Source organism: Ornithodoros turicata, chromosome 2, assembly GCF_037126465.1.
Source record: "Ornithodoros turicata isolate Travis chromosome 2, ASM3712646v1, whole genome shotgun sequence".
NCBI classification, from domain to species: domain Eukaryota; kingdom Metazoa; phylum Arthropoda; class Arachnida; order Ixodida; family Argasidae; genus Ornithodoros; species Ornithodoros turicata.
This window is the reverse complement of record NC_088202.1, coordinates 92,645,111-92,670,313: the sequence shown is the minus strand read 5'-3', so window position 1 is coordinate 92,670,313 and position 25,203 is coordinate 92,645,111. Positions and strand designations below refer to the sequence as shown.

Sequence of the window (25,203 nt, the reverse complement as noted above, 5' to 3'; positions counted from 1 at the left end):
ACAGGCGTATGCGTTTAATTTGATTGATATCAAGCAAGAAAGGGTCTTTTAGTGAACGACAGTGGTGTCTTCGATATAATGCCTCGCAAATATGAACACACCGAAGCATCCCAAACAATTACTGCACGCAATTAGATTACGCTTAGGCCAGTTAATCTAGGTGTTGATGTAAACTTAATAAAGTTATTTAGTAAGTATTAACACCTCCTTGAGACACAAGACTTATATCCTTTTGAAGTACAGCACTTCTTTTTTCTTCTTCCTTCATTTGCTCTGATTATTTGCAGGTGAAATTGAATGTCCTTCTCGCGTACTCACATGCTTTTGCTGAATAGAACTGCAGCGTGAACAAAGCTGCGTAAGGATGGGGGCCTCCCATCCACTGCTGACTTTGTCATGCTAGTTATGTGGAGCACCTTGCAAAAAATGCAGCTGCACATCTGAAACTCCAATCATTATCATCGTCATCTGGGAATGTGGTAGCACTGCTGTGAAACCAGGCACGATTTCTGAAAACCCTCTATGGCACTTTCCACAGTTTGCACACTTTTCTTCAGCGTCAGTCTCTCTCATAGGAGTCACTTTGCATTAACAGTGACTCCCATCTTACATTTTCATGTGCGAGGGCTCTCTTGCACTACACATGTACGGTTTCCCAACTGCAACATGACGATTTGGAGCTTGAAACTGGAGCCCTGGTGTTCCCTGTGTATGAAATGATACCAACTGAATCTTGTCAAATGTGATGTTTAGTGGAAGATGGCTTTCTTGGTTGTGCATTCTGAGTGACAAAGATTAACACGATATGCTTTTGTAAAGATAAGTGATGTTATGCTCTATGAATAAAGAAAATATACATTTTTCAAGTTCAACATTTATTCTGGCATATACGCATTTCAAGATACAATGAATGCGCAGGGAAGTGACAAAACAATACATTTATTGTTTTGTGACCTCCCTGCAATGACAATATATATCACAGAAATGACAACGTACAGGTACACTATGTAAATTTGTTGCACCCAATTTTCATACATGCTGAATTTTAAATTTTTGTTTTGCTGCCTATGTGTTCAGTGTATTACAAATTGCGTAATGCAAACAACACTTTGTTAATTTCAAGCGTTTTGCTCCCATCCAAGATATTCCTGTCCTGAAGGAACCGCCCCTTCGACACCATAAATATTCAGTAGGTTTCACTCTGGCAGGCCCTGCCACTGCAAATTTCCTGAATTGAAACCCTTCAAACTGTATCATAACCTTAAATACGTCAATATTTTTGCAAGTAGTTTACATGCTGGAGGACACTCCTCCTGCAGCTAAGGCAACTACAGAGAGTTCAAAGAGGCCGAAGGTAAACCTACAGCTGCATGAGTTTGATCAACAGTAGTGCATTCTCAAGAAATAATTTTCTTCTTATAGCATATATGTGCATGCCTAGTAACTGAAACAATGACCACAGTTCCGCAACGAGTTTTAATTCCTGAGGGTGTACACTGTAGAGGTGGGTTAGATCTACAACAGTTAATACAAGGTATTATATACTATGAATCAGTGATGGCCACTAAGTACTTCTACTATAACTACTAACTACTTTGCAATGGAGTAGTTTAACTAGTAGTTCAACTACTTTTCAGGCAGGGTAGTTAAAACTACTTCTTTAACTACTGCAGTGTAGTTTAACTACATCTATAACTACTTAATGTTGTCCATCAACACCAATCCCATTCTATAGCGTTCTAAGACCCCTAAATATGAATCACAAGCAGTGATAAAAGTGAAAATTTAGTACACATGCACGGCACAATTGCTCTGCACCTCCGTTCTCATCAAACAAGTAGCTCAAGGTAAAAATCGGAAGCACAGTCATGCCGTAAAGCTTGCGGCAAAATCGGAAGTAGTTGGCGCCTGCAGTAACCTAACTACTGTAGCCAACTACTCGAAATAGTAGTTTAACTAGTAGTTGCACACTACATTTCTGCAAGTAGTTGATAACTACTTTTTAACTACAATCAGGTAGTTTAACTACATGTAGTTAACTACTGGCCATCACTGCTATGAATACCTTTAAAAATCTCATGTGACACATATGCTTTTACTTTTTGGATTTGCTGCGGTGATCGAAGTTTGTGGGCACTGCTCAGGTTTTGCACCCATTTCTTGCGTATGTCGAGGCAGCTGTGAAGGAGAGAACATTTGTTAGGTTGCAACTAGTTAAAAATAAATATGTTGTTTAGTAAAAGCATCGCATAAATGTTTAAAACATCAGTTTAAAACAGGGTTTACAATCTTGATATCTTTTAAAAATTTCAACGCTTAAACGCTGTTGTAAAAGAAATTATAGCTTCATCACTAAGACACAATGCTGGGTGAAGGGGTCTAAGGTGTATATAAAGCTCTTTGAAGTGATGTGTTCCATGATGTGAACATATAAAGAGAATGTACAAAATTGAGAGAGGCTCACCACAGTGCGTGCACTGGGGTGGTTCCTCCTCGTACAGTAGGAACCCGTGAATGAGGAACATGATACTTATCTGTGAGCTCGATCGCATCAGACGATGACACAGGTGATGCTCGATGACACAGACGATCCTCTGGGTAGCCCCCGTGAGGAAACCTGTATTGAGGGACCACACTGCTGCAAATAACACGACAAGATACAAATTATTATTATCGCAACAAGCTGACAACATAGCTCAGACACAAAGGCGGTATCCAAGTCACACCACACCACCGTTACGTAGGATTCTTTGTCACAAATCAAACCAAGACACAAAATAATACCAATACAAGAAAAAGGGTGACTATCTTGGTCTTATTATGACGTAATACTGAACTTATACGCGAAGGTGGTTCAAAGAAATGACTGTGCACTTGCTTCCGTAGAGAACACTTGGTACCGTGCTGGCAATGCATGCAGAAAAGCGCTCGAGTGCTCGCCAGCATGTTATGCACTCAAACTGTATTTGCCGGCGGGTAAAATGCAAGTGGGTTCGATTGAACCTCGGAAGAGCGATCAAACAACTTGCACCCAGTGCTGGTTTTGGACAAAAAAACACTTCATAATTGTCAGATAAATGTACAGAATGGACGCCTATTTATTCCTTGATAAAGAATGACTCACCTGTAGAAATTTCGGCCGGGTATCATTGCCGGTACGGTTGGTACGACCGTAATTGCAAGAAGTTGCCATGATCGCTGCGGAGACTGTTTTGGGTACAGTAAGATGGCGGCCGGTTGCCGCACGATCGCGCTCCCTATGGGCCTGTAGCTCTCGGCCAGGCGGCGTTGCGATCAGCGGACGACAGCGCCGCATGTGGAAGCAAATCGAAACAATGGTCCGCACAAGAGTGTTTCGGTTTCGCGGGTTTCGCTCTGGCGCAAGCAAGCAATGTATCGCATCCTGCGTGGGTTTGAAAAGCTGGAGGTCATTGACGATTGGGCAAGTTACTAGTCAATGTTTTCGGCGTCGACGAAGCATCGGACGGTAAAGAAATCGTCGTTAATACATTTCGGAAGAAGTGAAGGACAGCGTCGTTTATAGCGTCCGGTTCGAGGTGAGTCGGCGTGATCGTACGTAAGATTTGTTAACTGTACATCAAAATGATATACCTGATCAGAAAAACATTGAATGCACATTTTACCCGCACTGAAAGCTGATTTAACTCAATTTCGGTACCTCTCCATCACAGGTGTCCAAGTGCTCGTGACAGTTTATGTTGCGTCGTGTACCTGTAAAGCGGGAATTGCGGGAAAATGTAAGCACGCGGCAGCAGTCTGCTGCTACCTGAACAAGGAAGAAGACGCCACATGTACGGGCAACAACAAAAGAGGGGCAAGCCAAGCTCAAAGCCGCAGGCGTGACATGACAAAGGGTATCGCCGACTTATTTCCGAGTACGTATGTATAATGTGGACAATGTGCTTTCCTTTAGGCAGGAGCTCGGGTGCAGACCTTTCATATTGTATTTTTAGAGCTGATGAGGCTACAGTCATCTCTGCTGCATCGTTGATCATTTGCCAATGATCTTTCTCTACTGAATGCTGCTGCTGTACCCTGCTGCATCGTTGATCGTTGGCTATTTTGTTATTCTTCAGCATTTTATGTGTTTCATCAACCAGTATTGTACCGTGTACCTAGTACGTTGCCTCAAAACAATGCTTTATTGCTCTTGGTAATAAACAGCTTGCATCTGATATATTTCTCCTTGTTTGTGTAATGTAGGTATATCAACCAAATGTCTCCCGCTGCAAAAAGAAAACCGCCTGGTGATAACCACGCATTCACATGCACAAGCTCCAATGTTATATACTGCATTGAATGCGGCGACTGCTCTATGCAATACATTGGTGAAACCGGCCAACAAATGAACAACCACCTTACCGGACACAGAACCGACACGTCCAACAAACTCCCCAAAGCAGTCGCCGAACACTTTAACGTTCCTGGTCACAATTTTGACAACATTAAACTATATATTCTAGAAACCGGGTTTAGATCCACACGTGACAGACGTGATAGGGAGTCTTATCTCATATACAAGTTCAACGCTCTTCACCCGTCCGGTATCAACAAATCACAAGGCACCCTAGAAACACTTCACAAATAAAATATGCTTTTCCCATCTACCTCCATTATCATCTGTTATGTTCTGCATGGCCACTGCTTTCTGCTCTCTTTATTGCATGCCACAACTTTGTATTACAAATATATATTAAAAAAAAAATTTGCTCGTTCTGGAATTTTCCCCACGTAACCACTAACCTCCTTATCTTTCGCTATGCTTGCGAATTCTTGCCTGTTGTCCCGTTTCGTCCACGTGTTCGTGAACCTTCCATTTTTCTGCAACCGGTCTGTAGCCTAGATCACTACGTTCACATAATCCCCTCCACACTCTAACAAAGCAGCCATTCACTCCCGCCGTAAAAACCCGTACGGACCTTTCTTCCCTCCGGGCTGTTGACCCACAATTCGCACGAACCTTTAAACACGACACACCTAACCCTTTAAATACCATGCCAATGATGAGGACGGTGCCCAGAAGAAGAACAGTCTCTGTTCGAAATATCGGCGGCTTCTGTCCTGAGGCAACTCTCTTCCTACATCTCTACCCATCTATATACTATATATGGCTTGTCTTGCGAACTCCCGCATGTGTGAGAGTCGTCCTAGCATCGCAGTCAAAACGAAGGGTGAGGTACCTAAGTTTAATTAAATTTCATGTATAAGCAACACTGCAGTGACGAATTCCTCGGAGTACTAGGTTCCAACCAGGGTAACGTCCGTGTTTTCTACTTAGTTGATTTCAAGCACCCATCGAAAGTCAAGCACGCGCTGTAATATGCCATCACTTTTCTGTGGTGGTGGTGGTGGTGATAGGGCTTGTCGTATGTGGGCAACGTCACGACTCACGCCCTGGGGGAATGTGCGTCCTGGGCCGACTTCTAAGGGAACTGTGCCGACATATGTCTGAAAGCGTCTGAGGAAAACCCAGGAAAAACCCCAGACAGCACAGCCGGCACCGGGATTCGAACCCGGGTACCTCCCAGTCTCGACGTGACATGGCCAGCACGCTAACCACTGAGCCACGGGATCACTTTTCTGTACCTTCCACGGAAATGATCCGTGTAGCATCCAGTCAGGGACCTTGCTCGGATATTAATGGTAACAAGATCACAATGAAAGACCTAGAAAGCTATATGTTATCGCACATTAAACCAGTGCATGGAGTATCCATTGATAGCATTCAATTTGTATTTGTACCCCTGTATTTTTTGTATTTTCTCTTTGTAGTATTTTTCGTAGGGGGAATATAAATTTATTAAAAGGAAAGGTCTGATAGGTACTTTATAGATGATCAATGCTGGTACGGTTGAATTTGGTTAGATAAACAATCCGGAACGCTAGTCAATGGGTGGAGGCATTGAAATGCACAACGCAGTATTAAACTAATTTACTTCTCCTATATATGTCCTTCGGCTGACGCCCGCAGGACGTACGCAAATGACTATCACTGGAAGATCCCATGGGGACACTCTCTGGATCTCCTCCGAACATCCCATTACGGACGAGGACGCGATGACACTTTGAGGACGTCCTGAGGATCGCGAGTGTTCTTGGGGGCGCGACGTCCACATGTTGCTGGTAAACGCGCTCACGTGGCCACCCTCGTCCAAGGCTTTCCTGAGTTCTGACTTTACTTTTTTTCGGGGATCATCATAGAGCCGCGGCACCAAATCTCGAGACAACGTAGATCTGCACGGCAAGCGGTAATTAGGGACATTAGTTCCTTGAATCCACGGTCTTCCACGATACTAGGTGCATTCTTTTCGCTTGCACCACCTGCACCAGATCTCAACTGCGTTATTTGCGTGCTGCACTTTCCTGTTGAAAAGAAAGGCATTACTAATAAAGTTCCTTTCAGCTAGAAAGTGCAGCTGCCGAAGACCCGTCTTGCGTGGAGTCCAAGGTAGTGCAGTCCAGTGCAAGTGAAAAGAATGCGCTTACTGTTGAAGGTCAAGGGCGACCATCGTTGTAAGCTTGCCATCGAGAGCGCGTTTCTTCGCCGGCAGAGGCCCCGTCAAACGCAGTAGGTGGTAGGTCTTTGAGCGTGGGCTGATCTTTCTTGGGTGCGTTGGTCTCTCGTTCGTACTCCCTTAGAAGTGCAGTGTATGACGCTTACCCTGTAGACCCTGTATTCGCACGAGCGACATCCTCACGGAAGATTCTAGTGGAAGAAAAATCGAAAATGCTGCTCATAGAGTCAGAGTTTCGTCCCGTGTAATGTTGAGCATACACTGGGAGGAATATCGAGACTGGCGGCCTGCACACTTAGCAGACGACGCGGTCAGCGTCTTTTCCTGTCGTCTGCTACGGAATATCGTGTGGATGTGTCGCAAGATATTTTCCACGGTTAGCAGTGTACGTGAAGACCGACGTTGAGCGCTCGTGCTCACGTGACAGCAGAAGGATGACGTTTTTCGCATCTTCCGCTGTAGTATTCTGGGAATGTCGCTAGTGTGAATACGATTAAGGTTGTTCGATCCACGAGAGGCGTCGTCGTGCCTGTCGGCGTTTGCAACATGAACTTGCATATGCCGATGACCGCTCCGAAAGCATTGTTGGGGACACGGTTAGCTAAAGTCCTCTGTCAGTATAGTTCCACGGCCCATATATTAGCTCACTTGTGCTTGAAAGTGTTGTGCGAATATTGTATTTGAAGGTGGACCATGTGCTGCACTTGTTTTCTACTCAAAAGGAATAGTCATGCAACACTGGACATTTTAGATGGCATACATCACGGAGTGCTGATTTTAGACAACCGTGTCCCCAACAGTACCTTCAAATACTACTGCGTTCTTTGCATTTTGTAAGCGTCCCCAGAACCCCCCCCCCCCCCCCCCGTTGCGCTACACAGGGCACAACGTTGTCGGAGTGACATGACATGTCTTGAACGGCAAGCGAAACCGCATTTGCCACGCTATTACAAACAAAGACACGTTCAGCGTTCCGCGCGGGCAGGAGGGGAGAGGGACCCATGCGGTCACATGCCGATCCCGAAATGTCGTCGCATGAAACAGAAATGAAACCAATTGAACAATGCGGAAACCGAAACTGCTGAACATTTGGTTCCGTTTTTTTTTTACCTCAGGGACGTGCGAAAACAGTTTCGAATATTCGAAAATGATCGAATACCTATTTCTCGAATCGAATATGAACAATGGGCCTTTTCACATACGCGTCGTATCGTAGCGGCTCTCCAGCGAACTATGCTCGGCGCGCGTCACGTGGGTAGCACAAAGGACCAAACCGGTCCTGAGTGGGACCGACGAGCTCGCGCCTTTCGCGCGGTCTCCCCGCTGGTCCCCACTTCTGTCGTCCCCCATACTGCCAATACTGCCTAATCTAGTGATTGTTATGCGATTCGTATTCGAAAGTTCGAATATTTGCACACCCCTATATAAGCGAAAAATTTGCCAACAAGATAAACTCTTGTATTTTAACCAGACAGATACAAAGTGCTTTATTTTCATTTAAAATAATCAACACTTGCAAACATTCCAGTTCTGAAATGTCTGTCTATACAGTGAGATAATGTACATGATTAATAATTTACAGCAGCATATTTACAGGATCTCACAGCCATTATTGCAAAGCATTCTTTTGGAAATCAACTACAAACGACAGTGTAGCAAATAACAGTGTGAGTGGGGGGACCATGTGGCTGCAAGAGCAGCTGGAACCTGATGTTCATGGAGAGCACATTAAGTGTGCAGAAGATGCTCTTCCACATGTTAATGCAACTGTGAACAAGCCCTATTTACACGGTTGTGTGGCAGCAAGCATCTGACAATATGGTGAATAAATATAGACACATTGTAAGGTGTAGTTTGTCTTGAGCACACGCAGCAGAATATCAAAATCGAAGATTTGCACCAGCTAAAAGTTGTTGCAACCACAATGAGAGTAGTACATGAAAGTATACAACGTTGCTACTGTGACATGATACAAGCGTATAACTATACTGGAATTATGTGCACCTACTGTCTCCCCATTACAGTATTATGTACACGCCATATAGTAACTCTATACACAGTGGTGAAATGACATTTCCACTCAGAACATTGTAGACAGTGGTAAGAAAAGAAAAACATTTCTCCTCCGCATGTCATAGTTCACGCCACTCCCCAGAAGTTAGTTTTGCCTGTGCAGAACAAAAGCAAATTGAAATATGTAGTAAGGGGGCATATAGTGGAACCTTTTTGTCTTGCCTGTATAATGGCACAGCACATAAAATTTGAAAGTACAGGATGTCACGTAAAGTTTTGTGTGATCTACTTATGGGAGTCAGCAGCAACATAGCACTGTAAACATCTTTGTATTTTCTGCACAATGATTCGTAAAGCCTGTGACAGCAGGTAAAACAGTAGTATTGCATGTCTAATTGCAAGCTTATGTTACCAAAAACAATAAAAAAAAGAGCTTCTGGACTACCATTGTAAAAGATTTAAGGTACAGCATTTGTCAAAATTTTCCAAAAATGTTTCTGTAAAAATAAACCTATTTACAAATGTTGCATCCAGCACGCCAAGGAGTTCAGACTCTGTTGGCAATGTCATTGAATGTATCCTGCCATCATCAGCCTTGACATGTGTGTATGCCTCTCTTTTTCACATTCCTTAACTCAAAAGAGCTTTCCAGGCAGTGGAACTTTGCAATAATGTACCAGGCTCGTCCCATCAACAAACAGCTCAAAACAGCAAAAGAATGCACGAGGTTACTATGGTTGTCAATGCGTCAGGATGTGTCTACATGGACCGTTCCAAGCAGGAGGGAAAAGGGAGGTGAGAGGCTGGAAAATGAGGAGGAGGAGGAGGAGGAAGGATGTGCAGAGAGATCTGTAGAGCACTTTTCCTACTGTGAGGAGCTAGGTGCTCCCCAAAGTGTTGTTTACATGGGTTCTGCAGGTGAACCTACTTAGGCCCAACCAGTCAGAAGTGGACCAAGCTAGTGCTCGAAGCTTGTTACGTGAGTGAACTGTGTTTACTAACTCCGTCCAGTTTGTTCTAAGTGATCTCATGAGAACAGGGCCAGTGAATTCATTCAATATACCCATGTGCTTAAAATACAATCTGTCCTAACTAGCTGGCTGGAAAGCGTAGTGACAAACAACGCTGTTCATAGAAATGTTCCTGTTTGAGGTACAGTTGCATTGGAGTATAATGCTGTAGTATAACCAAATCCAAGTTTCGTTGGTTTCAAAGAGATATAACACATACCAAGAGGAGTATTGTAAAACAAGAAGCAGTGTACATAACAGAACAAAACTCTTCATTTCGCATTTTTTCATTCACATGGTGCGTACCTTCCACACTGCATGTAATGCATACCATAGTGACACGCTTCCCCACAAGTTCACCCATATTTTTGATGGATCTAGTGTGCCAACAAGAAAAAGACTGTGTATACGTGGCAGTGACATCCAGGATTCCCAGCACAGAACACAAGTGAAAAATGAAAGGTGCTATTAGTATTTTCTTTTTTTTTTTGTAAACTACACTTGAATGATGAAAGATGCTATCAGAGATTTTTTAAAGAAAACTACACTTGAATGCTAAGTCACAAAATAGCAAGGTTTCATTGCAGGATGGTTTGCAGGGACATTTTTGTTCGCATTGGTGCAAGAGATGAATGTGGGTTGTGGATCCCCTGCAGTTCTTCAAGTGTTTTTTTCTTTTTCAATGCTGCTTTGATGCCTTGTGCTTTCAACTGATGTTTTGTGCAATAAATTTTCAGATTCCCTTTCCTTAGGTGGAAGGTATTGGGGATGTTATAAGTAGTCAGATCTATCAACTGGCTTTTGCTCCAGGCCAAAAAACCCTTCATATTGATATTCCTTATGCTGTGCCAATTCTCTGACAACACAGCACTCACACACACAGACACGTTCAAAGAACAGCTAATAAGAACTTTGATGCAAATGTATGTCGTTCCTAAACATTTCTTGCAACAGTTTCACTACAGTAGTGTACTCAGTAAAACTTACACTGTCCTTGAAAGCCACTTGGCTACTTTGACAGATGCGAGAATTCAGACATGGAGAACTTTACGAGCCACTTTACACACAGATTATATATACACTATAATTGTGTATTTGAGAGAACAGTAGCAATCAGTATCAAAATATGAGTTGCAGCTGACACAAACGTGTTCCCACAAGGGCATAAACGAAGATTCATAAACCTTCAACTTGGAATGACCCATCAGTAACTTGGGCAGGATTCTAAGGAGTGTAACACCCCCACAAAGCCCAAAAAACATTTAATTTTTTATTTTAATTTAGCAAAAAGTGAAACAATCCAATCCATCGTACCAGATCCATGAAAACTTGCAAAAAATGTATCTATTCCAGTGGCTCTACGGTTGCTAGTGAAATAGATTAAGATTTATTTCTGCACTAGGGACGTTCTCAAAAGTGTGACACAGCACCCTAGTGACCTCCTGCATTGTGTTATGGCCATGATGCATGGTAACCTCATACAACACACAATTCCTGGTGTACCCATGGATGTCAGTGCTGACGATACCTACACAGGTACCAAATACCCTTGCATAGCCTTTATCAGCTTATTATCAAAACTCAGTACGTTTAAACTTACACTTCCACAGTGACTGTATCACTGTCACCAAGAGTCATCCGCATCCCATATTTCAATAGAAATGAATTCTTTTGCAAGACGTGCTATATCACACAGAAAAAGAAAAAAGCTCTAGTACTAACAATTTTAAGCATGTGCAACTTTTTGGTACTTTTGAACACACGTATCTGTTCCGATAGTTTTAAAGTAACATGTACAATGGCAAGCTCGATGAATCTTAAATATCAGGCTTCACTGAGGCTGACTATCGCTTTCAACATGCATCCAGTATAGACACTTACTTTAGTAGGTCTTGTAATATGCAAGCACGTAAGCTTCCAAGACTTTTTCTCCCAAAATACTGATCGATATTAGTACTTGCTTTTGCATTGAAATTTTATTTGCACACCCCAAATTAACAGCCCCCAACCCTAACACGCAAGCTTTCGTGCGTTCTAATGATACATTTCTCAGGCAGCTGCTTGTGCTAAGGATGACACGAGAACGTCTGAATCTATTCTTCAAAATATGCAACAAAAACTTCGCAGTAACTGACTAAAATATCACACTTGTCACTGGGAACCCTAGCAATCACAGCATCACTGTGCACGTAGCACTTATGTATAACACCGTAATGCCAGCAAAAATTTACATGCTCTCTGATGTGACGCACGAGAAATCACCTTAGAGACTCTATCTGTAACCATAACACACTACATGAGCAATGGAGTAGTCTGAACGTGGGTCAAGAAATTCAGTGTTCATGCATGGGGAATGAAAGCGGGGGAATAACATTAGAGAACGATGGAGGATGGTGACTCGGAGGAACGAAATTGTTGTGCGGCGGAAGGATTGGATTGAAAGAATTGTGCAACACCCTTCCTGATGGATAAAAATGTGCGGACGCTCCCCTGGACTGCTGCCCTGCACCAGCACCATGTTCCTGTTGTAACTGAAGCTTAACTGGCGCACCCAATGAAATCACGGCATCGTTTGGCCCTGTTCCAATATCAGGGAAAATATTACTGAGGTTGAAATTCGGCACGTGATGTGATGGAGCAACAGCACAGTTCCCACGATGGCTCTGCGAAACGCCACTGGGCATTGCATTTGGTGCCACCTGTGGGACCCTCTGCGTTGGGCTGTGGTGATGGTGGTGATGGTGATTTACCGTGAACGGTGGTGGACCGGGCGCATGGAAGTTGATGTTGATGCTGTTCTGCGACTGCGGCCGAAACAGGGGTCCGCACTCATTGTCAATGCAGTGTGACGGGGGCTTGCTCTGCTGCCACGCTGGTGGTGCACTATGAAGTGGCTTCTGTAGAGACGAAGAGACTGGAGGGAGCGGTGGCAGGGGATGAGATTCGCTTCTCGAGAAATCCGGGAAGTATGGAGGCGCCACGGGAGTGGTCATGCTCGAGGAAGATTTGCCCTTCTTTGATTTTGATGACTTGCTCTGCTTCTCAGCTTCAGCACAGTGTCCTCCATCTGCAACACCTTTCTCACGACGCTTCTCAACTTCCCCTAAAATTGGTGGAGGTACTGAATTTCCTGTCTGGGCTCCAGACATTTGGAATGGTGTAGGAATGAGGTTGTTAACAAGGTGTGGTGGCTGGCTACAGTGCTGTGGCAGGCTGCTGAAAACAGGAGAGGGCCCAGAACATTGGGCACTCAGATCTGGAGGAAGCGATATTATGGGGCTGTTTGCTGTGCTTGAAAACAAGCACCCTTGCTGTTGGTGCTGCTGCCCTCCCGGAGTGGGGACGTGGCCTCCAAAGCTAGCCTGGCGTGGATTTGTTTGGAGGCAGCTCGAATTCATTCTCCCAACTGACGTAGGTGGAGGTGGTGGATAGGGACCAAAACATGATGGGCTTTGATGTCCAGTTGAAAAGTTGGGGTAAGGGTAGTTTTGAGCCATCACACCATGAATAGGGTTCTTTTCTGTATTTTGCTGATAGCTGTGACTCATGTGTTGGGGCAGCTGCGATGCACAGGAACTTGAATGAGGCACATTGTCCTTGTATGCTTGAGGAGGGTACCGCACAGAGCTACCTGCCGAATTCCTCTGCGCTGTTGTCATGTGGTAGGTACCAAGCGATCCACATGATGACGGTGGCAGTGGATGCAGGGTGTGGGTCCTGCTTTCTGAGGTCACAGCACAAGGTACTGGACTGAGATTTTGCTGTGCAGTGCTCGCCACAGTGTGATAGCTTGTGCTTGCAGTTGCGCATGTAGAGGATGGAGTTCGCTGTGAACGTGGTCTGCCCTCGGAATGAACTCGTGTCATGGTACTGGGGTTATGCTGGTGACTGCTGCTTTGCTGTGACGCAGCGCTGACCACCGTGTGATACGAAGCATTTCCTGTAGTGCATGACGAGGACGGATGCAACGTGTGCTGCCTACTTTCGGGCGTAACGGGCGAGGGACCTGGGCTTGGTATGGGCTGTTGACTAGCCTGAGGTGTACTCGCTGCAACATGATGAGAATGCATGTTCTGATGTGGCAGAGACGGTTGGTACGACGGCTGTCTTCCACCAAGTGAGGGACCGCCTGAGAATGATGCATCTTTGCTGGAGTCCTTCTTACTGTTAGTGGACTGCGACTGAATGAGGCTCTCGGCTGAGTAAGAGATGTGAGCTCTTGCGGATTGACTGCATGACAACATCTGTGCAACACCAGACTCCTGAGTGCATGCAGGAGACACCTGATATAGCGATTGTGGTTGGCTTGTCGACAGACCAATGAGCGCTTCTGCTGAGTAGTTTGAAATTGCTGAGTGGTTCTGAGCTGTGCTGTTGATGTTCCCACGTGAAGAAAGGTGATATGTGCATGGGAACGATGTCGGTGCACTTTGGTATGGATTGAGAGGAGGTGCAAACTGGGATGCTTGCGTTTTGTTTGGAGTCGCTGATCGACTGTTATCTCTCACCATTCGACACGGAGATGGGGGAGCCTTGTTGCAATGTAAGGAAGTATCAACACTTTTTGGTGTCGTAAATTCTGTTTCAAAACTGCGCATAATGCTGTTTGAAGCCATGCTGAAATGTGGACTCCTAGCATTCATCTGTGGCATTGCAGGTGCACTGGAAACAAAGCCTGCATTATGGTGCGAATTGTCCAGAGGCGGTTTTGAGGCGGGGAGGCTTTGCAGGGGCTGCAGTGCACCTGCGTTATGCTGGCAACCCTGCTGTTGTTGCTTTCTACTGCCACTGATTGTTTGTGTAGCCTGGACTTGGTTCCTCAACGTAGAGTACGCATCAGAGACATCAGTGGCATAGTTGACTGAAAAAGAGCCCTCATGGGTTTTCTTCTCTTTGTTTGCAGTAGGAGTAATGGTTGGCAGATCTTGGTGCTGCAGAAGAGGAGACGCTGCTGTTGTTACTACGGGCGTTACTGGGGGTGTAAGTGAGAAAGGGGGGAGGTTATTGGAACTCTCCACCCCCTTGTTGCCGTTACCAAGCTCCTGTTCCAGCTGGTCTCCAGGAGACAGTGGTGGAAACGAAAGGCCAGGATTGGAGTTGCTGTTAAGTGACGCGTGCCCATCATCATCGGGTATACTCAAAATAAGAGGCAGTTCATTCTCAGATGCCAAGCTGTCAGTGCTGGACACAAATGCCTTCCCACCACCATCTTCACTGTTCTTGCTGCTTGGTGGTGTGAGCTGACACAGGATAGATGTAGTGCAGTCCGACATCTTTGTAATACTTTCTGAAAGGCTGTTACTCGCAGAGACATAGCTATCTGTGAATGTTGTGGAGCTTACACTAGGTGAAATGTCAATGTTCTCTTCCATCACAATAGAGTGCAAACTTAAGGTTGAAATATCTCTACGCTCGCTGTTCCCCGTTACTGCGTCTTGCACAGAATGGTCAACATCTTTCAGCACAGAGGTCTGAACTACTTGCTGTTCCACACATGCACCTTCATTTCTTGTAGTGATCTCTGATGCATGTTGGAATATATCACTTCGCTTAGGAGGATGTTGCACAGTGTTCTGGCTAACAGATGGTTCACTATTGGATACCACTTCGAGCCTACCACACACATCGCTGTGTTGCGTGTTACTCGATGCCTTCTGCCTCTCCACCGATTTTGAAGTGCCGTATGTGCGAACACTGCTCGATCTTGCATCTCCCTGCGAGTCCGCATTTGAAACGGTGCTCTGTGGGGCACTATCCTTGTTACCTGTGCCACACGCATCTGCTCTGGTCACTGCTACAGCCGAAGATGGTGGTAACTCTGCCAGGCCTGCAGAGAATATCGACTCTGTCGCTTGTGCCAGTATGTCGGTGGTCAGGGGAGACGCTTCCTTGCTGCTCATACCACTCACTACGTTGCTCGTACTGCTTACGCCCTCCGATGGTTGAGAAGTGGCGGCAGCTGGTAATGGCATCATGCCACGATTCGCACCTTCCATTTCTGTCCTTGCTACAGCGTCACCTATACGTGGCTTCTTAGCAACAGACTCCGATGGTGACCTCTGCAAGAGCTTCTTGTTACCCTTGCGAACGCCGCTAGGCTTGTTCTGACTAGAGTCCGGCACAGGCTGTTGTGGCTTTGGTCGTATGGAACACAATGGCTGCTTTGAGGTAGAGTGGACAACACATGGTGTCTTCGTCTTTGCATGCTCGTGCAACGTGATGGTTTTCGAAGACAGCACAGACTGGCAGGTGGTCGTTGCGTGAGACTTTGATGGCATCTGTAGTGATGAGCCCGCTGGCACAATCATAGGACTACATGCTGAAGCAGCCGACGATATGCTACAGTTATTAACTTGATCCTGACATGTTGTAGCACAAGGCCTGCCTGTAACCGTTACCCTCAAGGAATCGTGAGCAGTTGTTACTTTACCCATCCCGTTCACAAAACTGTTTGATGTGGCACACGCACTGACACAGGGAATGCCTCCACTGGGATGAATGCCCGTCGCATTTTGCTGGTTAAGCGATGCCGCAGCCATGACTGGAGCTTGTGTTACCACTGGAATTATTTGGCCCGATGGCAACAAAAAAGCCGATCCCATAGCTGGTGCAGCATTTTGGCTCGTTAACATGGCTCCAGCCCCAAATGAGAGCATAGGTTGGTTCATAACAACTCCTGGTCCAGGAAGAAATGCAGTTCCTTGTACGGGAGTATGCATGCCACAAAGCCTCGTCTCCTTCGGCTTTGTGGGGTCACACTGCACAATTCCCCCTAAGGCTGACTGTGCTGCTACCTGATGGTGGCTAAGGTCATCTGTAAGTTGGTTAGCCATCTGAACAGGAAGCATTTCAGTTCCGGGAAATGAAACTGCGGAGACAGGTGTCCGTGTAATGGCACCTTGTGGGTTGAGGATGATTGAAGTATTCTGGAACGTGACCACATTTTGCAACACAGGCAGTCCTTGGTCATTAAGAACAAGAATTGGCTGCGACATGACACTGCCAGCCGTCGCGGGGCCAACCAGGGGTTGTTGCTGCAACATAGTCATGGCAGGCGGTTGTGTTGTCGACATTACTGGAGCGGATGGCAGAGCCTGTGTCACTACCATACTGTTTGTAGAAGTAGGAGCCATTGTTGTAGCAATAGCACCCATGCTGCACGCTGTTGTGGTGGTTGTCGTGGTAGCCGACGTCACTGCAACACTCACACACACATTGCCTGTTGACTCTGTCACTACTGGGGTTGAACCATGATGAGCACAAGGGACAGTCAATGCCTTCGCAGCTGATAACAAAGCCTGCTGCTTCTCTGGAGAGTTTTTCAGGGTGTACTTGCGTGGTGCATGTTCCCAAATCTCTTCTGGGCAGCTTGTGAGGGGAATACCAGCCACACTGAGCAGCTTCACATAACTGGCATTCAGCTCCTCCAACTCCCGGATCTGCTTTCGTAAGCTGGCAAAAACGGTAGCTGAAAGCAATGAACAGTGTAAGAGGAACACACAGTATGAACAAGATAGACACAGCTTGCTCACATGCATTGTGTGTGTGTGTGTATTATAGCAGCCCAGACGACATATAACTTCTCCAATTAGTCATATTATGACACCTCATCATTTCTGGCAGCAGTTTTGGGCCCCCCATTTGAGAATCCTTTACTGGCTTTCTGACAAAATTTCTGCAGAGGCACCACACCTGTCTTAAAATATTATTATTACAGGAGCTCACACTCACTTGGATACTGAGCCATTTCTGATACGAGCCACTTGTTCAGTACCTCACTGATTCATGTGCACATGTGAGCCGGTGATTGAGCTACATGATCTGGTCACGCTTCGTGCATGGGGATGCTGACGGTAAAGTTATAAGACATGACAGGAGTAATTTTTAAAAGTTACAACATTTTCAACTTTAGCGTCCCCGCAAGTACAGGTGTAACAGATATTGTTATGTTGCTCTACCTGAGAGTCTGTGCATACCAATAGTGCTGATACCTCACGCATACTCTTTTCAAGATTAGAATTCCAATTACTGCAAATCATCATGATTGAGTTACGCAGCCTGCTAGTCACATTTCTGCATGTTCAACTCCGCTAAACCTCTTTATAACAGGAAATAGCTTCATAATTGGAAGAGGAGATCCATTTATCCCATGCACTGCCCTTAGTATCATCAAATCATGGATGATGGCATTTACAGAAGTTTCCTGAAAAAATGAAAAGTGTTTGTATGCATGATGCCTCTGTAGTTGGCATGTAAGGAAATACATGTTACTAGACAGATACCATTTGTGTCATAGTGCACCAGAAACCACAGGCAACCATGAGTACTGGGTGAGAGTTACCGTACTGAGTACACGAGTTACACGGCTGAAATTTAGCTCCATATTCAATATTGGTGTACGGGGTCCATCTCATTGAGACATCTCACACAAGAAATGTTTTTCTTTAATTCTGTGGCCTGTACCTTTTGCTTGACAGTCTTTACATTTAAATTAGAGGTTTCAGGCGACAGAACTGTGAAAGAGTTATTTGCCAACTATCTTGAGTATCACATGGTGATGCATTCCTATGTATGGTACGCTCGTGTGCACAGTAAAGTATGCATGCTATTGTATTCCTCCGCCATCAGTACCATGAATAGACCTCTCATTATTCTTGAAACAAAGGGTAACTTTACATGCAGCATGTTTTACATACGATCAACGACGTATGTCTCCAAGTCTAACTCCAACACATGTAACCAGTTTTTAGTGTGATTATTTAAGAAAATTTTAGTTTGCAGCAAAAAAAGTTAGAAAATACAGGGCAGGACGTGTGCACACAGTGAATATGAATGACACAACATTTGGCCCAACCATGGCAAACTGCGAACTGACTACAAATACAAGGGAAAAGGTGGCAGCAAGAAATGTGTGGAACTTAAAAGCAGGAATGAGAAAAATTACGGTTGAGACACCTGAAAAGCATTTTATTCTAATCCAGTGTAACTTTGTATTTTGACCCACGTCTAAAAAGGGGAGATTAAGAAACGCCAAAGGATGCATAGAGCTCTTTTCTCGTATCTTGCTTTTGCTAGAACACTTTTGTTATCTGCTATACCATTTGGTTCGGCCCTTTGTGTGCTTTTGCCTGGAACTTGGTATTTGCATTTCAAATTCAATTACTGCATAGGATAAATCAAATACTGCAGTCTACTAATTGCAGTGCAAATACTGGAGTCAAATACTGCAGAAGGTGCTATCCTGTAGTATACGGGTGGCTGGTAATTGTCCCCTCAAATAGTTTTCTTCACTGGAAGTTTCTCAAGAACTCCTTCAATGAGTTATTGACATCATCATTTACAGTGTGACCAATTGCATTTAAAGGACATCAAAAGAGAATAAAAACCCCATCCCTAAATAACTTACCTTCCACATCTGTGACTCTATCTGCAACCAGCTTTTCATTCAGGCTTTTCAAGTATGTTATGTAATTAGATGCCCGTTCCAAGATCCCATTCTTGCTCTGTGGTTAAAAATAAAGTGAAGTTCCCCCTACATTTTAGCATAATGGCATACAACAGGAACACTTTGATACATTCCACAGTTGGACCTTGTTACACTGAGCACAGATAGATCACTTTATAAGATACTGTGAACCTGTGATACAGTTTGCTTGTCCCCCACTACAGCCACAAACTGGCTTGGTTTTTGAACACAGAAAGGTTATACAATGCACCACATATGCTGTATGATTAATCAATAGTCTCTACACAAGTCAGAAGGCAAAAATGTCGGAGGAGAAAGGCAAATGACAGAAGCTACTGAGACTCACAAAGTTACACTCCATGTGCAAACCCAAGCGTGTTTCTACGCGACAAGAAACAATGTTCCTGTGTGCTAATTGTGTTGAGGGACATGCTAGTCAGCAATCAAAGTTTGCTCTAAACTGCTGTAACAAGTGTGTGATATGGTGGCATAACTATGGTGAATTTACTGTAGCAAAGTTTGACAGTTTTTTTACTTCCAAAAGTACACATCATCTATGGTCAATTAAGGCAAATACAGATGGCTGAAGTATCAGATCCTCAACCTGGGATTATAATTGGCAGTCTCCAGCTGCATGGCTGCACAAAATTCCCTCATGTGCAAGTCACCTTTCTTATTAAACTAAGGCCTCATAATATCAGAATGGGAACCACACTGTACATCTGTATGCAAACTCATTTATACTACAACCTCTAGTTCAATCAAGCTTCATTAGCTTTAACCTCACTGCTAGGGACAGATGCAAAAACAGAGCAACTTGTACAAGCACCTCACAACATGGTTTGCCCTTGGCTACTCGATCATTCAAGATAGATTAATTTATCATAGTGTTAGTGCGGAGCTAGTACAGCTTGGGACAAAAGTTTACGGAACACAACACTGGTGTATATCTTCATCGGGGCGGCACCCTACAGGTGACCGGCTATTCCATCCATCTCTCAGTATGTGTGCACACTCCTGTTTGCTGCTAGGGTGTCGCTCCAATAGAGAAATGCGACATCCCGGTGTTTTGCAAGCTTTTGTCTCAAGCTGTACTACTTCTACAAATGTTGTATGTGGATGCACCCTGAAACGTTAACAAAAAAACTATGCAAAGGGAACCCAAGCTTTTATCGTGTAGTTGAATATGTGCAACTACCCTTTTTGTTTGGTAGCAGAAATTCTTAAAAGAAGGAAAGCAGCTCCTTTCATACCTGTTTCTTTGGATCCTTGTCTGGCAACAGAGACGCAAGCCGTAAAATCCCAATGTTGATTTTGTCTTTCCTTCTCCTTTCCACTTCATTGTGGATTTCTTTGCGTTTGTGTGATCCACGTACTTGACCTTCACTGCATGCACTGCACAAGTACTGATCATGACTATTCAAGTTCAAAAGCAAGTAAAGATGCTCAAGAAGAAGCGAAACGAAAAAACATGCAGTTTATCGCACGCTGAAAACTACTTTAATACCAATCGTGCGAGATCTCAATGGCATCAACCATGTGTGTCTGTTTTCGTAGTCTCTGGGATTTGGTAATACATATTCTAGTCACTGGATCGCTTGATTTTTTAGGAATTCTTTCATTGGCATCAACTCCTTTTTTTAGCCAATTCCTTGTACTTTACTGTGCATTACGGTTAACCTAACCTTAATAAAAAAGATGTCAAGATAAAAAATGCCAGGAAAACATTCAGGACAAAACAACATGGCATACCAGGCATCATCATCACTGCTATTTGGATCGGACATGCCAGAATGCACTTTCCGTGTTCCGTGCTGAAAGAAAGGTGCCTCGTGTTGTTCTCTGAAAAGTAAATTAAGAAATTTGAAAATACAGCAAGACAGAAAGAAAATTAAGTTGATGCGCACGTGTAGAGAATATGCGAAAAAGAAGTTCACGCGCGAGTGAATATCAGAAACATATGCCCTGTGTGGCTGGTGGCCACTGTTCCTAGTGGTGGAAGAAGAAGAACATATGCTGGTATATGAGAGAACTGATGTTCTGAGGCTGGAACAACATAGAAAGGACAAATACATAGAAAGCCTCAAATTGCCTAAGAAATTAACGATGAAAGTCACTGAAAATGTCCTACAGCTGGCTAACCTTTTCAGGAATCTTTCATCTTTCACATGCTGGTATATACAAGGTACCCGACGAGTAACGGCGGTACGCACAGCAACGAGAAATGTTACACACACTGTTACTGGTTCTGTACCGCACAATACCCGATTTCAAGTACAAATAACGCGTTGGCGGGTGGACTGCATCCACACCACCTGCACTGACGTTTATTGCTACATCTGTGAACTTTATTGGATGCATTACAGACGTTAAGCAAAACAAACATGCCGCATGATTGTTTCTCATATGGAGGCTATCAACGCGGTTCAAGGCCATAAGGAGCAGACATCAACTCGATCTTGTACAACCACTTGGTCACCAGTTTATTTTCTTTCTTTATTCGCTGCTTCATAGCCGACAAACACAGCGAACTGGTACCCAAGAAACGGGACAATGGAATAAGTTGAAAATGAGGTTTCCTCAAGAGTAACTTCAGTGAAAAAATCGTTGTGACGCTTATTTGAAAATGTTGGAAATGCGAAACACTCGTACTATAGAAGTAAATGTATTCAATGCATATTCACGTATTTACCATGTCAAAAGTATCCTCGTTAGCGATCCCGTAACGTTATTTGCACAAACAATATTATTGGCGCAGAAATCCCACACTAAACAAAACGAGCAGCCATTATGAGCGCTGAAACATTTGACAACAGAGAGGCGCTACGTACTGAAAACATATGAAACTACCGACAACCAATTTAACACAGTCGTTTGGATGCAAGAAATAAATCTGAAACCAGACATGTCATGACGATGTAATAACAGCTTAGTTTCTATCAGCTTTATGTAACTCAAACAGCTGAGCTTGAAACTGTTGTGAATCAGAAATCGGTAGTCGCTCGCTAGTCGTTATGTCGAGTGGAAAACGCTGGGTAGCCTGGCAACTGGCAAACACATTTTTGTTTTTTGAACATTTTCCTTTCTTGAACAGTTTGTTTTTCGCGTAGCGAAAGCATGGCAGGAGATAAATCTAATGTTTTGTCTATTTCAATGTTAGATATTGGTGCTCTAACTCAGCTAAAGCAACATGTAGATCAGGTGAGACCGCGAGAACAAAGCTACACACAATTTTGCCGTTAGTTAAGAATTTGTGCAACTTGCCAAGTGAGCTTGACACACAACTGTACCCACATGGACACAGCACGAATATCTATAAATGGGCACACGAACACGAAGAAATACGTCACCTTCGATTTCATATTTTAAACCGGTGTTTTTCGTAGTTCTTTTTGTTCGGCCATACGCCTGCGCCCCACCATTTAGGCGACACCCACACACCGAAGATTGGCGACTAATCTTTGTAGTCACGTTAATCTGTTACAGCTATTTAACCAGTTCACTGCAGGTACGGACACGTGAAGTTTCTGTTCAAATGACATCCGGGCTAGTAACCCGTTGAGGAAACATTCTTGCATTACCCTTGGATGTGCGTGGGATTGTGTAGAGCGGTGCAGTTCGATAGGTTGCGTGGGGCACCTAATTGGTCAGCATCTGTAATTGATTAATTTAGTCAGCTGACACAAACTACGGCTGGGTGGTTGGCATGTTGGCCATGTCACGTTGAGACTGGGAGGTACCTGGGTTCGAATCGCGGTGCCGGCTGTGCTGTCTGGGATTTTTCCTAGGTTTTCCTCAGACTCTGTCGTCAGCACAGTTCCCTTAGAAGTCTGCCCAGGACACACGTTCCTTCAGAGCGTTAGTTATGATGTTGCCCACCTCTGTGAGGCTGACAGTGGCAAACTCTTTCAGCAGTACCACCACTACGGAGCATAGTCCTTTACACAGATTCTTTGCATACATGACTGAAGGCCTGGTTTGCAAGTCCTCTGTACAGCACACCTACGTTTTGCAGGAATTGGATCTTTTCAGCACTTCTCTCCAGGGACTCAAACTAGCAATGGCCAAGTTCTCAGAGTCTGCGGAGTGTCTTGAAAAACTGCTGCCTTCATCGGAAGGGAAAGAAATCTTGGTTCCTCTCACAAGTTCTGTATCCTCAAAGACCCTCTGGAATGGACTGTTTTTTTTCTTCCCACATGTGAAGCCGTATGAAATGTTTACATGAGACTGATCCTTAAGTGTGTATGCCAGATGTATGTTCCAGGTAGACTAGTCGACATCAACAAACTTGCCTTAGATATTGGAACGGGATATTACGTCGAGAAGGTAAGGACGTTCTTGTTCGAGGGGACCCTGCAGCAAAATGTGCCAGTTTTACTCAGTTTGTGTTGCACATTTCAGGACATTACTGGCTCTAAGGACTACTTCAAGAGAAGAATAAAGTACCTCACTGAAAAAATCGATCAAATTCACAAAGTTGCTCAGGAGAAGGTTTCACTTAGAGATGGTAAGTTATGTTAAAACTGCTTGCGTTTTTATTTGCTGTGAATCAGTTGGAGAATAGAATGTTTGGGACTACCATAGTTTTCAATAATTGCAGCTTTACAAGAGTGGTGCAAGACTATTTGTGCTTTCCAGGAAGTTTTGCATTGATCAAGTGTGAAATGGCAATGGATTGTTACTTCCTAGGACTGATAATTTAAATCTGACTGCGCGCGCGAGAGAGAGCGTACTCTCCTTGGAAGCAGTGGCTTTGCTGTTGTGATTCAGGCACTTTTGCCACTAACAAACGATCCTCTGGCTGTCACTACGTAATGGCAGTCATTTGTGAAGATTTGGCTTAAATCTCGTTAGCTTCTTCATTCCCTTCAGTTGTGGCAGCAAGAAGTTGCACGGAGCAAGGTTAGGGAGTGTGTTGAAGCGACGGAATTGCTCCACTGCCACTTCTCTCAGGCAGGTCTTCAGTTAGAAATTCCCTGCAACCCTTCTGAAAACCAGATGTCAGCCACAACAGTAGTTTCCTACAGATTGTGGTTGTCCCTGTCTGTCCTCCTGTGCCTGTCGGCTGCATCTAGTACGCATTCTTACCAACTTGCCTGCACTCGTTCCCAGAGATGTTCTCTGGAGTTTCGGAGTGAACAGCGTTTCTGGGCAGGGGGTTGTCCTCAAAGGATTGATATCCACTGAGTTGTCCTCGAGTGAGTTATGCAGGGCTCTCCAAATGCGGCTTGCAGCATCTAAGGTGGAGAACTGCCTAGTCCACGAATGAAATGCAATATACACACTGCAGGTGGACATTTACAGAGCAAATGCTGGAAGTTGAGTGATTCCAGTTTTTGTTACGTGCAAAGCTCTGGCACTTTGCTGCATATTCCAGGGTAAAGAAGCAGTCCTAGAATTAAATACTCTGTGCCCGCTTGTTGGGTAGTGTCCTGAGCATCATGAGGGCTCAGAGAAGACGACATCCATCAGCTACAAACAGCATGTTCATAGCATGTAGTTTTTACGCTCCACTTCAAATGAGGTGTTTTAACTACACTTATTGCAAAATGCCACTTCACTTTGCCTTGCATCACTTTTGTAAGGATTCCCATTAGAGCGCTGCACAGGCTTACCCGAAAACCGGGTAAAGCATTCTTTTGGGGGGTCTGGGGTGGGCTCGGGTTTGACCATTATGGGCCTCGGCCGGGCCTAGGTTGTGCTCAAGCCTGTGTTACCCTCTGTTAGTTAGCCACGGTCAAATTTTCCAGCCTGATACACTGGGCCGGGCTGGGCCATGTAGCCTATAAATTTCTCGGGTACTTAGGATCCTTCGGGATTGGGCCGGGCCGGGCCCGAGTGGGTAAATCAAAGAAAGGCCGGGCCTAAGAATGTGGCCCGTGCAGTGCTCTACTTCCCATACACTTCCTTGTTGTCCTGAAATTTTTTCTCTTGTCTTCGGAAAGCATGATTTACATTATGGAATTGTGTTTCAGCTATAATTGGAGCTCTTGAAGAGAAACTGCAAGCAAATTATAGTGCTCAACTTCAAAAAGGCAGTGGCTCAAAAGGCTAATGTTTTGGGACGTTGTAAGTTTTTATGATTCTGGTAATGCAGGTGAACCAATAAAGTGAGGAAGAAAAAGATTGTGTGTGTGTGTGTTATCTACTGCAAGGAGGAGTGAATACTGTCTGCAGG

The 25,203-nt window shown here is 44.5% G+C and overlaps 2 protein-coding genes across 3 annotated transcripts; one reads left to right on the top strand and one right to left on the bottom strand.

The window, feature by feature from the left end:
- Nucleotides 1-7,990: 7,990 nt before the first annotated feature.
- Nucleotides 7,991-21,822, bottom strand: LOC135385793 (mucin-5AC-like). Its single transcript, XM_064615311.1, has 5 exons — nucleotides 21,718-21,822; nucleotides 20,778-20,867; nucleotides 20,279-20,420; nucleotides 18,966-19,062; nucleotides 7,991-17,027 (listed from the first exon to the last, which is right to left on the bottom strand). Exons 2-5 carry the CDS (start codon nucleotides 20,810-20,812, stop codon nucleotides 11,893-11,895), a joined length of 5,409 nt encoding a protein of 1,802 aa, XP_064471381.1. The 5' UTR covers nucleotides 20,813-20,867; nucleotides 21,718-21,822; the 3' UTR covers nucleotides 7,991-11,892.
- A 239-nt stretch (nucleotides 21,823-22,061) lies between these two features.
- Nucleotides 22,062-25,152, top strand: LOC135385792 (prefoldin subunit 5-like). Of its 2 annotated transcripts, none has more exons than XM_064615310.1 (5): nucleotides 22,062-22,226; nucleotides 23,041-23,175; nucleotides 23,277-23,351; nucleotides 23,427-23,532; nucleotides 25,001-25,152. In XM_064615310.1, exons 1-5 carry the CDS (start codon nucleotides 22,143-22,145, stop codon nucleotides 25,078-25,080), a joined length of 480 nt encoding a protein of 159 aa, XP_064471380.1. In that variant the 5' UTR covers nucleotides 22,062-22,142; the 3' UTR covers nucleotides 25,081-25,152. The 2 variants fall into 2 exon arrangements, with proteins under 2 accessions (XP_064471380.1, XP_064471379.1); XM_064615309.1 differs by lacking the exon at nucleotides 22,062-22,226 and adding an exon at nucleotides 22,330-22,533.
- Nucleotides 25,153-25,203: the final 51 nt, after the last annotated feature.

Excerpts from the sequence above, each read along its gene's own strand:
- LOC135385793 (XM_064615311.1), bottom strand. The coding sequence starts at position 20,812 with ATGTCCGATCCAAATAGCAGTGATGATGATGCCTG. Across the intron at positions 20,421-20,777 it reads AGCAGTGATGATGATGCCTG|TGCATGCAGTGAAGGTCAAG; the intron begins GTATGCCATGTT and ends GTACTTGTGCAG. Across the intron at positions 19,063-20,278 it reads ACAAGGATCCAAAGAAACAG|AGCAAGAATGGGATCTTGGA; the intron begins GTATGAAAGGAG and ends TTTTAACCACAG.
- LOC135385792 (XM_064615309.1), top strand. The coding sequence starts at position 22,345 with ATGGGCACACGAACACGAAGAAATACGTCACCTTCGATTTCATATTTT. Across the intron at positions 22,534-23,040 it reads ATTTAACCAGTTCACTGCAG|GAATTGGATCTTTTCAGCAC; the intron begins GTACGGACACGT and ends TACGTTTTGCAG. Across the intron at positions 23,176-23,276 it reads TGGTTCCTCTCACAAGTTCT|ATGTATGTTCCAGGTAGACT; the intron begins GTATCCTCAAAG and ends TGTGTATGCCAG.